General features: G+C 39.9%; 2 protein-coding genes across 2 annotated transcripts; one reads left to right on the forward strand and one right to left on the reverse strand.

Moving 5' to 3' along the window:
• Positions 1-490: 490 nt before the first annotated feature.
• Positions 491-4199, forward strand: LOC131301561 (probable leucine-rich repeat receptor-like protein kinase At1g68400). The gene is made up of 2 exons (XM_058327922.1): positions 491-1933; positions 3366-4199. Exons 1-2 carry the CDS (start codon positions 610-612, stop codon positions 4025-4027), a joined length of 1986 nt encoding a protein of 661 aa, XP_058183905.1. The 5' UTR covers positions 491-609; the 3' UTR covers positions 4028-4199.
• Positions 4200-4761: 562 nt separating this feature from the next.
• Positions 4762-9826, reverse strand: LOC131301480 (glycosyltransferase BC10-like). The gene is made up of 2 exons (XM_058327801.1): positions 8837-9826; positions 4762-5589 (listed from the first exon to the last, which is right to left on the reverse strand). Exons 1-2 carry the CDS (start codon positions 9356-9358, stop codon positions 4948-4950), a joined length of 1164 nt encoding a protein of 387 aa, XP_058183784.1. The 5' UTR covers positions 9359-9826; the 3' UTR covers positions 4762-4947.
• Between the last annotated feature and the right edge of the window lie 6982 nt (positions 9827-16808).

Genomic DNA, 16808 nt, shown 5'->3' on the forward strand with positions numbered 1-16808 from the left:
TCAAATTCCATCGTTGTGTTGTAATCGTCCGACTATTACTTCGTTCATTTTGGCCCCTTGTTCTGGGTGGGTATTAAAATGGATTCATGAATGTTGAGATGCATTTATCAATCGGGGAGGGAGAGAGATGCAGAATAGGAACTAAAGGAAAAACTAGATTTGTCTTAAAAAAAACTCACCCATAATTAAATTGTCAATATTCATACATTTTTTAAGATCATAATAAAGAACCAAGGCTAACATGATAAAAACAAATTCATAATTCATTTTTATCATTTATCTATCAAACACAATTCTTGTTACAAAATGCATTCTACACATATTATTTAAACACTCTACTCAAATCCAAAATACATTATGATCATAATTCAAAAAATTAAAAAACTAAAAAATAAAAAATAAAAAATAAAAAAGTTGGCTCTCAAACATCTTCAAGACCCAATGCTAACCTTAAAAAACATTTTCGTTTTCCAAAGGGCGCGTGGGTTTAGAAGGCGTGTCTCCTGTGACGACAAAAAGAAGTGTGCACACATATCACACTCTCCAGCACTCTCCTTCACTCTCCTCTCTCTCCACTCTCCTCCATCTCCGTGCTCTCGCAGAGCAACAATGGCGACAAAGCTATATCTCCCTCTCTCTCTCCTCCTCCTCCCTCTCTCTCTCCTCCAAGCCTTCTCCCCAGACACCCAACCCCTCCTCTCCTTCAAATCCTCCTCCGACCCCCTCAACACCACCCTCCACTCCTGGTCCCCCTCCACCGACCCCTGCACCTCCTGGCCCTTCGTCACCTGCTTCCAGAACCGGGTAACCCACCTCGTCCTCGAATCCCTCTCCCTCCGCGGCCCGCTCCAACCCCTCACCTCCCTCACCCACCTCCGCCTCCTCAGCCTCAAACGTAACCACTTCGCCGGCCCATTGCCCGACCTCTCCAACCTCACCTCCCTCAAGCTCCTCTTCCTCTCCCACAACAACTTCTCCGGCGACCTCCCCCCGTCGCTACCCTCCCTCTCCAAGCTCTACCGCCTCGATCTCTCCCACAACAGCCTCTCCGGCCAGATTCCGGCCTCCCTCAACCGCCTCACCCACTTGCTCACCCTCCGCCTCGAGGCCAACCGGTTCTCCGGTACCATTAACGATATAAACCTTCCTAGCTTACAGGACTTCAATGTGTCTGGAAACAGCCTCGTCGGCCAAATCCCCAGCTCTCTCTCCGGTTTTCCGAAATCAGGATTCGGAGACAACCAAGCCCTCTGCGGTTCGCCCATGGAGGTGTGCAAGCCCGTTTCCGAAGACCCGCCCCGCCCCGGATCGCCCGGGGCCCTCGCCAGCACCGTGGTGTCGTCCTCGCCCGCGACCACGGCGCCGATCACGAAAGGAAATCCTAGCCACGTCGGCGGCGGTAGAAAGATAAGCCGGCTGGCGATCATTTCGATCATAATCGGCGACGTTATCGTGCTCGCCGTGGTCTCGTTCCTCCTGTACTGCTACGTGGCGAGGAGGAGGGGCGGGGGGAAGGGAGCGTCGTCGAGTCGTATACTCGAGGGGGAGAAGATCGTGTACTCCTCGAGCCCGTACCCGGCGGCGCAGCAGCATTCGGAGAGGGGCAAGATGGTCTTTTTCGAGGGGGCGAGAAGGTTCGAGCTGGAGGATTTGTTGAGGGCGTCGGCGGAGATGCTGGGGAAGGGGGGGTTCGGGACGGCGTACAAGGCGGTGCTGGACGACGGGGATGTAGTGGCGGTGAAGAGGTTGAAGGAGGGGAGCGGCGGCGGCGGTGGTGGTGGTGGGAAGAGAGAGTTTGAGCAGCAGATGGAGGTTTTGGGGAGGCTGAGGCACCCGAATGTGGTGGGGCTGAAGGCCTACTACTTTGCCAGGGATGAGAAGTTGTTGGTGTTTGATTACATGCCTAACGGGAGCTTGTTCTGGCTTCTTCACGGTACGTTTGGCAAACTAAATCCTTAATTGTCTCGCTGCCGCATGATTGTGAATGTGTAGATACGTTGTTTGTTTAGTTTGGTTCGACGGGTGTCTGTCTAGTTTGGTTCGACGGGTGTCTGTGTCGTGAATTTATGCACACCTCGACTAATCCTCTCCCGGTCCGCTTAAAGGCACATCCATTCCGGGGTGGGGAACTCACAAGAAAATTACTTTCTTGCGACTTGACCCAAGAATCGAATCCTCATCAATTGGTCTGCTGCATATAGTTTTGATGCTTTACGAAAGGGACGCAACTGTGTTTGCCAATGTTGTTGTGACCAACATTGTGAATGCTCCCATGTGGATTGGAATGGACATTGGACATGATCTTGAATCCTAGGTTTTTTTTTTTTTTTTAGAGGTTTGAATTTGTTTTTGCAAAAGCTTGTCATTTTTATAGGAACCTTAACCAGCGATACGCTTTTGCTGAGAGATATATTGATTTTTTGACCAATTGTAGGGTTCACAAATTCATAAACTTCGGTAGAGCATCCTCTAAATTGAATGGGTGATTATTTTCTGACAGTTCATTAGTTTAGTTTACACTCAAATGATCTCGCTTAGTACTAATAAGTACTGGTCTCAGGTAGTATCTGGGTAGTTGGGAACCATGAAATTTATGATGGTAACCCTTCTGAATTTTGATGAAACTTGACCATACCAGCCAAAAAGTAAAAATTGATAACCAAGCTGTCAATTATTTAAGTCATTTTTGGATGCAAGTTTGTCCCTGTTTCGAAGATTAGATTATAGTGAATTTTGTTGCCTCTTGTCTCCCTCTGATTTTGACATTGTGGTCCACTCTGTGATCTTTCCCATAAAATTAGAAACAGTCACATAAACAATGGAAAAGGCTGCAAACCCAACATTTGAGAACAGTGATTACTCAATGCTGTGGCCTACACTCGTATCTGCCCGGACCCATCATTATCTTCCTCTGCTTTTTGTTCTTTCCTGGGTGCAGTGGCTCGTCCTCCTGACCCCTTTGTGTTCTAACCATAAAGGCCGGTTAGGGCATATGGCTTGGATTCCCAGAATTTTTAGGGTAACATGGATGGCCCAGCCCAATCAACACAAGTCCAAACCCAATGATCTTCTTCCCTCAACTCAACTCAAGTCTCATGCTTTTGTTTTTGTATATACTATATTGTTTATGAATCCATATTGTGTGAATATTGAGGGCAAAAGATACGTTAAGGTTAATAAACGTGAATATGCGACAATAACAGGCTACCGTGAAAGTATATGCGGACGAGACCTTTACACTCTCCAACTTTGTTGAACCCTCTGAGTTGGAACTTGGTTGATTTTTCACGTCCACTTGGGTAATGGAGAGTTTTAGATTTACAAAAATCTCAAAGTTTGATGGGTATTTGTGATATTTGTCACAGGAAACCGCGGCCCTGGACGAACACCGCTTGACTGGACAACAAGGCTCAGGATTGCTGCTGGAGCGGCTCGAGGACTCACCTTCATCCACAACTCATGCAAGTCCCTTAGGCTCACCCACGGCAACATAAAGTCCACAAATATCCTACTCGACAAGGCCGGCAATGCACGTGTCTCTGACTTTGGTCTCTCCCTCTTTGCCCCTCCGACGGCTTCCGTTCCACGTTCGAACGGTTACAGAGCTCCTGAAGCAGTGGACCCTCGAAAAATCACCCAGAAAGCAGATGTCTACTCGTTTGGGGTCCTATTGCTGGAGCTGCTCACGGGGAAATGCCCGTCCCTGGGGGATAACTTGGGGCCTGGTATGGGGTATGGTGGGGTGGTAGACTTGCCCAGGTGGGTCCAGTCAGTGGTGAGGGAGGAATGGACGGCTGAGGTTTTCGATTTGGAGCTGATGAGGTACAAGGACATCGAGGAGGAAATGGTGGGACTGTTGCAGGTTGCAATGACTTGTACTTCAGCCGCCCCTGATCAACGGCCTAAAATGAACCAAGTCGTGAAGATGATTGAGGAGATCCGGGGAGTCGAGGTGTCACCCTCACATGAGGCTTTGGACTCCGACTCGCCTTCCGTATCGGAAGATACTTGCGCGGTGAGTCAGTGATCCACAGGGTCTTTGTTTTCTGAAACAGTTGTAAGAGTGCTGTGTAAAGATCTTTTCATTCCAGCAGGTTTTGATCTGATTTCGGCTCAATTAGAGAGGTCGTTGTGCGTTAATTAGGTCTTAATTAACGATTTCGAGAATATTTATTATATTGAGCTTTCATATTAACAAATGTGTCATCTAATTAAGCCCTGGAGGATGAAACAGTCCAAATCAGTTTTTCCAGAAGTCATGTAAATCATGCTGTGGTTCTTCAAGTTTGTGGGCCTGACAGTCCAAATGCAGTTATCAGTTTCAGGGATAGTGCATGGAGATCGACATATACGGTCGGTCAAGGGCCAAGTCCGCTTTCAATTATCACTTTCACAGATTTTAGTAGTTTGAAATGTTTTTGAAAGATGTTTTCACGCTTGCGCTCCTACTCACGTTGTCGCACAAGGCTCATGTGACTTAGGCCAAGGGTACTAGCCCGTCGGCCAAGTCCGCTTTCAATTATCACTTTCACAGATTTTAGTAGTTTGAAATGTTTTTGAAAGATGTTTTCACGCTTGCGCTCCTACTCACGTTGTCGCACAAGGCTCATGTGACTTAGGCCAAGGGTACTAGCCCGTCACTGACTCACTCGTGTCGTGCTTGACATTCCTGGGCTGGATTGGAGAAATATTTGGGTACTGATGGGGTACCAGTTGGCCGATCAGGCGATCACCGAAGAAGCAAAAAAAAAAAAAAAAAGGGGATAAAATTGATGATTTCATAAGCCATTGGAATAAACCTCAACATTTCTTCTTCTTGTTTTACTTCCAAGTAATTTGGTGACCACTTTTTCCATCATAATTACAAACGAATCAAATAATACAAAACCCATAACTACATCTTCTCTTCAAACTCAAGTGAATCTGCACGCATATGAATCTCTAAGCCTATCTGCTGAACTGCATAAGCTTTGGTGCCAACCTCAGCAACCTATCCAAAGAATGAGTGGTAAACTTCCTTGCAAACAAGAAGCAAACATTTGTTATCTCCCCGTTATACTTGCATTTTTTCCCACTTCTCAGTCTCTCCAGAAGTTCCACTGTTATATCGTATCTTGTAAATTTAGCCGGGTGCGGACCCCCCTTCGACCAATCCACCCAAGTCAACGTTCGATTCGAATTCCTCTCCCCGAATTTGGGGCTCACAAAGGTAGGCAGGTAATGCTCATCAGCATAGCAAGTCTTGCAGAACTTCTGGAAAATTGGAAAATATTTCCTATCCGAAACAACCTCGAGAGCAAGATCTCGACCCATTTCGAACCATTGGGCTCCCTTCCTCCATTGTTCAACTGTTATGTTGGGGCCCATGAAGTGGTTGTACCGGCCCCGGCCCACTGGACCGGGTAGATCGTAGGCCTCGACAAAGTTTTGGGTCGAGTTCATTAGGTATGTGTAAATGGTGGAGAAGTTGAAGAGAGGGATGCATGATTCGGAGAGGAGTACAAAATGCTGGTTGGAGAAGTCGAGGAGTGCGTTAGCTAGTAGGCGACGCTCTGCTTCGACCATGTTGACATCTCCCCATTCCACTGCCTGTGTTACACATTTAAACTTACATCAGAGAAAGAAAATTTTGAGAATAAATAGAATTTGTGAAACTCGTAAAGCCAAACCATAAAAACTCACAAATTTCGCAAGAAATAACAAATTAAAACTTATTTCTAACCTATTCCATTAAAATCATCCAAAAGTTATTGAAATCGATTATAAAAGAGATCTATGACCGGGTCCATCTTTATAGTATTTTCTCTAGGTATTATTATGTACGTATGATATATACACATACACTAATGACTGATTGATTTGAAACCAGAACCATTAACATAAATTCAAAGATTGGAGCACTAGGAAATTGAATCGAATCATGCGGCTCGAAATGGTTCGGAGCTGAAGGCTACAACTAAAGTAGTATATGTAGTAATTTATTTCATTATGCACTGAAGTATTTTTCTTTGGGAAAATTACAAAAACTACCCTCAAGGTTTCTAAAAATTACAAATTATCCACTCACGTTTGGGAAATTATAAAATACCCCAAGTTGCATAACAAATCACGTCCTTGTTGTGACGTAGCCGCTAGGAAATTCGACGGAAATTGTTTGACATCATCAAATCCCAACTATAATGGACCAAACCGTCTTTTTGTAGTCTGTAAAATACCATTTTCACACCTCAGTAGCTTTTCACAAGCTAAAAAAAAGTGGAGTGTCGTCCATTGTAATTAGGATTTGATGATGACAAACAGACTCCATCGAATTTTCTAATGGTTACATCACGACATGGGGGTAATTCGTTATGCTACAGGGGATAATTTGTAATTCCTCAAACGTGAAGGGACAATCTATAATTTGCAAAAACCTCGGGGATAGTTTTGGTAATTTACCCATTTTCTTTTGTTGTGGAACGAGTGAAGTGAAATTGAGGAGAAGAGAAGAGAAGTGAAATTCTCTCTTAAATTAAAAAAAAAAAAAATTGAAGTGAAATTTTTTTTCTTAGCCAAAAAGGAAGCCCACGAGTATGCCAATGTTATTCAAGGTCTAACCCAAGACCAAGACTAGATTCTTCTGGAAACTTCCAGCGTTAGATTGAGCAGACGCGTATGTCATGGGCGATCACAGCAAGTACATGAAAGGAAGAAAACAATTACTCTTCAATTTGACCTTTTGTTTTACTCTTCAATTCAATTTAACTTTTCCTTTGTTACTTGTTCTGTCAATTTTTAGTTTGAACTGCCGAGCCCGATCATTCAGATACAAAAGTATTTTCAATAGCTGGATTTGGGAATAACCCGTCGTAGCAAAAACGATTTTTGATGCCTCGAGCAAAGATGGAGCCGAGAGGACAAGTGGTGATTAATTGCAGGCAATGTGGGGCGAAAAGTTCTCCTAAGAAACTATCCAATGACAAAAGTTTGTACGCCAAGCAAAAAAAAAAAGAAAAAAGAAAAAAAAACAAGTGTTGGTTAATTAGAGACAAGTGTGAAGAAAAGATGGAACAAAATAATACAATGTAATGACTATCTTCATGTAGCGATATATTAATTTACAATTCCCAAATCACCCACGAAATACGCTAAATAGAAATTTATTACTATGTTAAAACTTAAACCTATTGGTCAAACTTGAAGTAAAAAAAAAACTTTTTGTCCAAACAAGAGGAACATAGAAACATGAGCTTCACTACTTTTGTGGATTTTAATTACATAAGAAAGCTAATTTCAAATTTTTTATAGCACACGATCATTAATGTATACAATTTTTTTTTTTGATATTCAATTATTTATACAATCAGTCAAGAGAATTGTGTCCTTTGAGAACTTTTTGGTATGGAGTACTACCGTTGCACATGTGATGATTAATAAGGCTGGGTATCTCTAAACTTACTAAAGCTCAAAAAAATACGAATTTTTAGATATATAATTCTTCTCATATACATCAATTAAAAGGCTGGGTTTCTCTTCATGCTCTTTTTTTGCCTTCGGTATTTTAGTGAAAACAACTGGTCTAAAAATTAAATTCTTAAACTATAGACAAACTTTTTAGCCGAAACACAGCCTAATTCTATTGAACCAATCATATTTAAGAGGAGGAGTAATCAGGGATGGATTCAGAAATTTACGTCAGTAGAGGCACACAAACTAGTAAACTTAACCCCTACGTTTATAGTTCTTCAATTAGTACATATTTTGCCGGTAAAATAACAAATTGATGAGTATATTCGTTATTTTATCTTATAATTAGTAGTAAGAGATGCGTTTGCAAAAAAGATGGTGCAAAAATTTAATACTCGAACAAATAAATCAGACAAATATCCTAATAAAAATCTAAAGTAATTTTATTAAAACGCTTTTGCAAATCTAGATTGGGTATATAATTAAAATATTTACAAAATTGATACTATAATTTTACAAAACCGAGCAGGAGCCCGTACCCCCACTTGTACCCGTCCCCGGTAGTGATTAAAGTCTCCGCATGGGTTCAATACGATTCTTTTAATGGTATATAAAGTAATAGTAAATTATTATAGTTGTCCCTCTGTTTTCCAAAACCCAAAATCTGCATGTGGCTTTCCCTGTTTTTGCTGCCGACACCACTCCGTCGTCAGCCGCGTTGCGTCCGTCTAAGTTAAAACCTTTCTTAATTCTTCTTTGTTCTTCTTCTGATCTACTGCTGGGTTTCTCAGTTGAAACCTTAATCAATTGCTGTCTTTTTGCCCCATTCGCGCCCCACACCAAGAAAACACAATACAAATACTAAATAAACCTCGTTTGACCAAAAAGAGAAAGAAATAGTAAAAGCTTGATGGTGGAATTCGATCATTGAAATAATGGTGTTTAAAAGTTTCACCACCCACGAATCGGAATTACTTTACAAGTACTAAAGTAAAGTTCGATGTGGACGGCAAGAATCATCTAATCATCTACGTACGAATGAGCCGGAGTATTGGCAGCTCCAGCTCGACTCATTTACTGAACGAGCTAAATATTCTGTTAGAGCATTACTCGTTTCCTCAACAAACTGAGCTAAGAGACAAAACTAAACCTCAAGTTGCTCATCAACGGCTCGGTTCGTTTTCTACACTCAACTTTAATAACTTTATTACTCCTGGTTAATAAGTATTTTCATGGTTATTAATCCTGAACCAATTCAACCAATGGAATTTGCTCGCATATTAGATCTCAATAGTCAAATTTTCCTTCCTAGATCCTACCAAGATTACGAGCATTCATATGTAGGTGGCCTAATAAATTTGTACTGGTAAAAAACAAATTGAAAACTCACCTTACTGGGAATCCTCCGGCCGTAGAAAACCGATTTGTCGGGCTCCGATCCGTTGAAAGACGGATCCGAGTGGACGTAAATCGAGTAAAGACCTTCGTGCCCTTTGAAGAACAACTCCCACAGCGGCGCCAACAAGACTGGACCTCTCGTCAAGAACATGAAAGCGACTTTGGGCACCCTTTTGAACGGAAACTCGTCGATTTTCGGAACCATTGATGCCTTCCAGAGCAATTCTTTGTCCCCCATCTCATGCATGGGGCGTGGAGGAGTTGGATGTAATTTTTTGGATTCAGTGTGGGTGGTATAATTAATGGGATTTGGTAATGATGATGAATCAGAGAGAGAGAATCGGGTGACTTGTAGATTTAGTGACAAGTTGGTGAGGTAGAGGGTGAGTATGATTCCAAAGGTTAGGCCAAAGGCAAAGAAGAGGGTATAAGAATGGAGGTTGGAGAGATTTAATTTGGAGGAGTTGAAGAGCTTGGTAGCTGAGTTTAGTGGGTTTTGGTATTGGTTCTTCATAATTGTCTAGAGAGAGAGAGAGAGATTGATCTCCCTTCAAAGGATTTGGAAGTACTTATAAAGTCGGTAAACTACTTAAGGCGGAAGTTAGAGTAAAACAAAATTAAAGAATTGGGATTAGTGTTAAACTCTTTTAAGCTTATTGACGATTTTTCGGCTAATATGGAAATCTCAAAACGCTACGACAAAATTTGTAAAGGAAATCCTGAAAAAGCTCGAATTATTAAGAAACACGAAAATGGATTTAGTAATGATCAAGTGCCACCAAACAATAGCAAATCAGAATAAGTTGAGTGATTCTCCAGATCGATAGAACTACAGCAACGGACTCCAATACCCTAAACATAGCCTGAAATCCAACCCAGGAAGTAACAGGTCATGCAGTACCGCGTGATCGATCAGAAAGATTAGACAAAAAGTCCCCAAACTCAGAAGAGAGAGAGAGAGAGAGAGAGGGATCCTGAGGATGAAGTGGGGATGAAGCCCCGTGGCTTGTCATTTTATATATATATTTGGAATAGGAAAAATATCATATGGTGAAGCCTGATGGCTTTGAAGCGGTGTAGTGGTTTCTTTGGAACTCTTATTTTGAAGTTTCAACTTTCAACCCCCATTGGAATTGGAACTCTTATTTAGGAGTGATACCGGTCCGATTTCGATCGATTTGGATGTATTTTTCGGTCAAAACCAGTTATCCGGTTTGAGATTTTCGGTTTGACATTTTTAGAAACCGAAACCGGTTGAGATAAACCGGTCTGGTTTCGACCGGCTCAACCGGTTTCGGTCCGGTTTAACCGGTTTTCATTCATGGGCCATATTTTTAGCTCAACACATCAAAAAATTCACAATTCAACCCATAAAATATCAACCAAAAATCTATAATTCAACCTTCTTCTTTTTTGGCCCAACAAAAAAGGATCAATTTTGAGCCAAATACATTAAAAAAAACCCAAAAAAACATAATTAAGTCCATAAAAATAGTTTTTATATAATAAAATATATTTATTAGACCAATATACACCACAAAATATCAACCAAAAATTCATAATTCAACCCCTCCCCTATATATATATATATATATATATATATATATATATATATATATATATATATATATATAACCGGTCCGGTTTCAACCGGTTTTTAAAACACATAAACCGGATCGAAATTATTTTTCCGGTTTATAAAATTTTATAAACCGAAACCGGATCGAAATTATTCAACCGGTTTAAAAAATTTGGTCCGATCCGATTTTTCCGGTTTCGATTGATTTTCCGGTTTCGAGTAACAACCCTACTCTTATTATGCAGTGTTTTGTTTCCATTTTGGAAGGAAGATTAAGCTTTTGTGATCGATGCAATGGGAAGTTGTCTTTTTCTTTTTCCTTCTTTTTTTTTTTTAATAATCGAATGTTCGGACTAGCTTACACGCACCTAAACTAATTTCAGAACCCTAAATATAACGACCAGACAAAACTCCCAATGACCCCAAGGTTTATAGTGTTTGACCTTTGTGAGAACGAAACTTGTAACCTCGTAGAGAGACAATTATTACTTTTTCACAATCACTTAACCAAACCTTTCGGAATTGATGGGAAGTTGTCTTCAGATTGATATCAGGTTTTTTTTTTTGATATCAGGTTACGTGTATGGTGGCTGATTGGTGCCATATAATATGGTGTTGGGGGGGGGGGGGCCCTTTAATTCCACGTTAATTTACTTTTTGCATGATGTTGAAAAGACAATTAATAGTATTGTTTGAATTGAAAATTGTTTACAAGCCTATGAGGGAGTAATATTAGCCGCCAATGAGGTCTGGTCAATACGCTGCCGACGGCCGAGTATCAATCATCTATAAGGTGCCGTTCCGCTTAGGTAAGTAAAAAGTGCAAAATGTGAATTGTTTTTATTTATTTATTTTTTTGCATTTATTTAATTTTTGCCAAACTTTTGTGATTATTGATTCGTCTTGATAAGAAGAATTGAAAAACTAGAATTTTTTTTACTTTTATCTAAATATTTTGAAAAATATCCACTTTTAAGCTAATTGCACTTTTTTAGCTTAAAAGTGGATATTTTCCAGAATATTTGGGTAGAAGTAAAATTTTTTACTTTTTCGATTTCTCTCATTGGAACAAATCTATTATCCCTAAAAATTTGGCTCAAAACTCAAGAACGCAATTTTTTTTTTGAATAAGAACAACTTTCAAAAAGTGCTAAAAGTTAAGAGGAAGTCAACCTTAGATCTTTGGGATTTTGTCTTTATTCAAATATTTTCGCATTTGTTAGTTTTGAGTCTAACTTTTGTGGTTTTTTGATTCGTCTCAACGAACGGAATCGTAAAAGTAAAAAAATTATGACTTTTATCTAATTTTTTTAGAAAACATCCAAGATAAAGCCAGCCTTCTAGAATTTTTTGGCTTTATATTGGATATTTTCAAAAATATTTGGATAAAAGTCACAACTTCTTACTTTTGCGATTCCTCTCATCGAGACAATCGAAAAAACACCAAAGTTTGTCTTAAAATTAACAAATGCGAAAAAAATTGAATAAGTACAAAAACGAAAAAGACCCAAAAATCCCTTAACGAAACGCCACCTGATCGAGCATATGCATGATCAACTGCAGGAACCAAGACGAGAGTAATTTTGCTTGGGCCACACACAAATACTTACACAATCACACGTACCCTGTTTGTGGCGTCCAACTCTTATTAGGGTCTGTGTTACGTGTTTGTATGGTGTTAGAATTTTGCTTTAGGCAAAGTTCGATTGTGGACTTGGTCCTTTTGGTTTGGCACTGGTTATCATCGACAAAACCTAACTGAAAGGATTTGGAATCTCTGTACTCCAAACTCCCACATAAACATCTCCAAATACTCCACAGGAAGATAAAGAAGGATACGCGTAATTAGGACAGGTCCGCATGTTTCAAGATCATAATTTTACTCTAATTACTGACTTCCTTGTCAGAGGGTTCGTGAAGACACCAAACCGGTATCTTCGAAACCGTCCTCGTCCTTACATTCATCTTCAGGTTTTAGACCTGGTCATTACTTAAAATATGTTAAAATGTTAGGACGAAAGACGTTGCATATATTTAATCCCACAAATTAGTCTGTGGCAAGTCCAATATACACATTAAAAAGGGAAAATAAAAAAGCCTAAGTTTTGATTATCAATTTTTTTTTTTTAACAAAGTCGAGCACATTTTATTTGGCAAATACTAGAAGACGTGTTCTCCGGGTAAACCAAAAGGACAAGGAGGCATATTGTCACATATTTGACTCTTCGCAATAACATTTTCGTACCCAACGAGAGTTGTCTCTATTCGCCAAGAGATCTGCTCTTATTCTTAAGGTGTGAGTTTGATTTTTAAGAGTAAACCAACCAGTTGAGAGGTGAAAGTTCATATGGATAGTCTCATGGGCGCGTCCAGTAATCTCCCTTCAGGTGCTTCTAACTACTTTTCGTACATGTTGGTTCTTGCGGCCGCCAGTCCAATATGAATTAGTCTCATCCCATTTGATTGCAAAAATACCTTCTTAGTTGTTTAAAAAAATGGTACATTTCTAGAATTTTCTCTTCACATAGGTACCTAGCTAGGAGGAGGTGCACGTATCCTGTGAAGATAAATCATTTCCAATTTGGTGATTGGGAGGGGCTGTAGTGCACCACTGCACTACATCATGTAGTGCGACCGATCTGACCGTTCATCTTGGCATGATCGATTCGGATTTAATTCGAGCTCCTACTAATTCGAGCCATCCATTGTTCGGATTAAAATTCGAATCGTCCATTATTGATATGAATAGCTGGATCGACTGCACTACATATGTAGTGGAGAGGGTGCATTCCCAATTTGGTAGCTAGAAGTCCATGTCCAATTTGATGTTCCTGGACCATATTGTTCCGTCCCTTACAACAGTGCAAGAGTTACAATTAGATGACAAGGCCCCATTTTGCTTTATTGAAAAACCTTTTCATTTTTTTTAAAAAAAAAGGTAATTTTAAGTTCAAAATTTATGTATTCGCGCAAATAATTTTCCTAACAATATGGATCTTATTTGATAGATCTCATTGAAATCTTAAACGGTGCAAAAAAAATCTAAAAATTATTTTAAATTTTCGTTATATTTTTGAGTTTAAAATTACCTTGTTTTTTAAAAAGAAGGTTTTGAAAGAAAGCGAAACGGGACTAAATCTTGTACAAATGAGGCTGGGTTCCAGAATCCAAATAAGTTCTTATTTTTTTTCAATAATAAGGGTTGTTCCAAAAAATAAGAAAAATGTACTACCCTTTTCAGAATTTATATAGGTACCAATGGGTGCCGGGGAGGGAAATCGTATCGACGGCCACGCCGGGCCGTCTCCGGCTACCAGACGGCCGATCCGAGCCGCCCAAAAAATTCTAAAAAAAAAAAACTGAGGGGGCTTGTGTGAGAATCAACGGCATCCGAGGTGTATATATGATTCATATATACACGAAAAAGGGGTGCTCGGATCAAGCAACACGAAAAAAGGGTGCTCGGATCAAGCACCCTATACACCTCGGATGCCGTTGATTCTCGCGAAAGCCCCCTCGGTTTTTTTTTTTAGAATTTTTGAACAGCTCGGATCGGCCGTCCGGTGGCCGGAGACAGCCTTGCGCGGCCGTCGGTACGATTTTCCTCCCTAGCGCCCATTATTCATAGCACAACTCCTTATTTTTAAAGAAGGCAATTTCAAACTCAAAAATCATGTGCTTACGCAAATAATTTTCTTATCAATATAGAACTTGTTTGATAGATCTTAATGAGATCTTTAATACGATGCAAAAAAAATTAATTTTTTTTTCATTTACATTATTTTTTAGTTTGAAAATGTGAAATAAACTTTTTATTTGGGTTTTGTGGAATGTCCCTTCTTATTTTTCTTTGAGAAGTTCCAAAATAAGTACTTATTTTTTAAGAAGGTTTCTAGAACGGAGCCTGGGTACTTTTTTCTTTTCTTTTTTTGCAAAGACCTACCTTGGTAAAGGTCTTGACGGAGGTTTTCTTTCTATCACCTTAGATGAAAACCCCAAGATTTCTACCACTATCATTTGTGGGCTCTACCATGTTTATATTATAATAATATGAACCGTTCATCTTGTGGGATCCGTATAACAATATATCTTCACAAAGAAATTAGCTTTACCAAACATTAGTAGATTTCAAATTCGAGATTTTTCTTATACAATATAATCGTATCGTTAATGATCTTTTAAATTATTGATGTAATTATCGATGTCCGATCAACTTGATTCTTTAATGCGTCGATGTACTAGTCTATGCTGCAGACCCCACAAGATAAACGGTTCAGATTATTGCAAAAATGCACAGTATGGCCCGCAATGGGTGTAAAGTACTTAAAACTCTTCTGGGTAATAAGTTTAGAGAGTGATAGACGGAATTGGACAAAGAAAAAAGAATGCAGGGGGAGATGAGAGCAGTAAGCGGAGAGAAAACCGCAGTGAGACATGGGTTGGTTCCTAAACGAAGTCAGTCAGTCAATTCGAGTGTCCTCTGTTGACTGACCATTCATTATTAGACGACGGATGGTTCCTTCCTCCCGCGGCTCAGAGGCTGGTTGGTGGACTGGCTTCTCTCTTTGCCCACATTATTAGTAATGAATGAAAATTGCATGTGAATTTCTTGGAGGCCAGAACTGGTAAAGTGACCCGCTGAGGAAAGGCTAATTAAAAACGAATTTCAACTACTAGTAAATCTCTAATTAGTAATAGTAATTTAGCAATTACTGTAGAATTTTTAGCCTTTATGGGGGAGGTAAGTGATTGGAAGTTACCAATGGGCTCCTGTGTACCCGTTGCAAACTAATGTCCTCCCCATGTGGAAGGCCACGGTTTGCGTTTCGTTGTGGATGTTTCAAATTCAGGATTATGGATAATCTCTGAAATCCCCCTGTAAACTAGCCTACTAACACTCCGTTAATCCTGCCAAACTAATAGAATAATCATCAACTAATATGATTGATGATCTATTCAAACCTGATTTCTACCCGGAAGAAGTTTGATCTCGAACAAACTTTTAATATCGGAAAGCAAGATGAGTCCGCCGTGCAGTTTGCCCATTCGTGGGCCTTTTTCGGACCCTTTTTGATGATCCAAATGTTCACAATTTAGAGCTTTTTGATTACATTAATCACATCAAAAATCAGGGTATAGTTCATTTTAATGGATTGGGGAGGAGCTGATTCTTACACGAGGTGAACCTTTGCTTCTTTCTTTTTTTTTTTGTGTGTGTTTTGTGGGACTTTACTCTCTTTAGATTTTTATGTGCCAGAGGATGGAGAAATTTTTCAGTGCCGAACGGGTATATCCCACGTGGTGTCTACTAAGCACTCCCGAGCCGTCCGATGCCCTTTTAGACGACTCAGATTGAAAACCTTCACTCTCCTCTCACCCCTCCTCTTTCTCTCTCCTTTTATTCTCTCCAAATCCCAACCGTTCAAAATCGAAATGGATGGTCCAGATGCACCGTGTTACGGCCTAGAATTTTTATTTATTTAATTAGTTATATTGCTGTTATGTTTAGGTCCCAATTAATTATTTTGTGCGCGCTATGGATATTGTTGACACAATTGTAATATTTGGAGTATGAGATTGATTTTGGGTAAAATAGTGGTACCGGATGGTAATTTTATAAATTGTGTTACGTTCTATTTAATTCTAATTAACTAATTAGCTATAATATAGGGGGTAGTGGGTAGTTTTACAAAGTTAGGAGTTATTTTCACGGTGTAGGGTTTTATTTGGGCAGAGCGTGTGAGAAACGAAGTTGAGAGAACTTTGGGTGAGAGAGAAAGAGAGAGAGAGACTGCAGTCAAAGGTTTGGCGGTTTGGTGATTAATCGGGTAAGTGATCTTGTTCCTTTATTCTTGTTCCTTCTTCCATTCTTTTTACCGAACGTGGGTTTGGAGTAAAAGTGTGTTGTTGTTGGGGGTATTGGACAGTAGCGTTGGTGAGAAGATATATAATTGGCTTTTGTTTTTTTAGTACTGTCACACGAATTCACGGGCAAGGATTACTTACCTTTCATGCTATTGGACCGTGAGGGTTGGAGGTGATTTGGGTTATGGTGGTTTTGTGCGTGGGTGAGGTATGAATGGATACACTTGGGTTTTACATGCGGTGTAATATATTTTGGGTGAATACTTTAAGAAGCAGGAGGTGTGCTACGGTATCTACGGGGGAATAAGGAGTTTACTCTACTTGAAGAGTAGAGTTTGGGTTTCTGGTGGCTTTGGTAGAGATTAGTTCCAGGATTAGCAAATTATAATTTTATGTTAGTCTAATTGTCGCGGTTAGCTGTCACTAGATACTATTTGTGACTGTATACAATTCTTTTGTTCAGGCTAGCATCTTTTTACGTACTCGAGTTGCATTACTTTTGGATTCAGGTGAGTAGTTA

This window comes from Rhododendron vialii, chromosome 9a (genome assembly GCF_030253575.1).
Source record: "Rhododendron vialii isolate Sample 1 chromosome 9a, ASM3025357v1".
Taxonomy (NCBI): domain Eukaryota; kingdom Viridiplantae; phylum Streptophyta; class Magnoliopsida; order Ericales; family Ericaceae; genus Rhododendron; species Rhododendron vialii.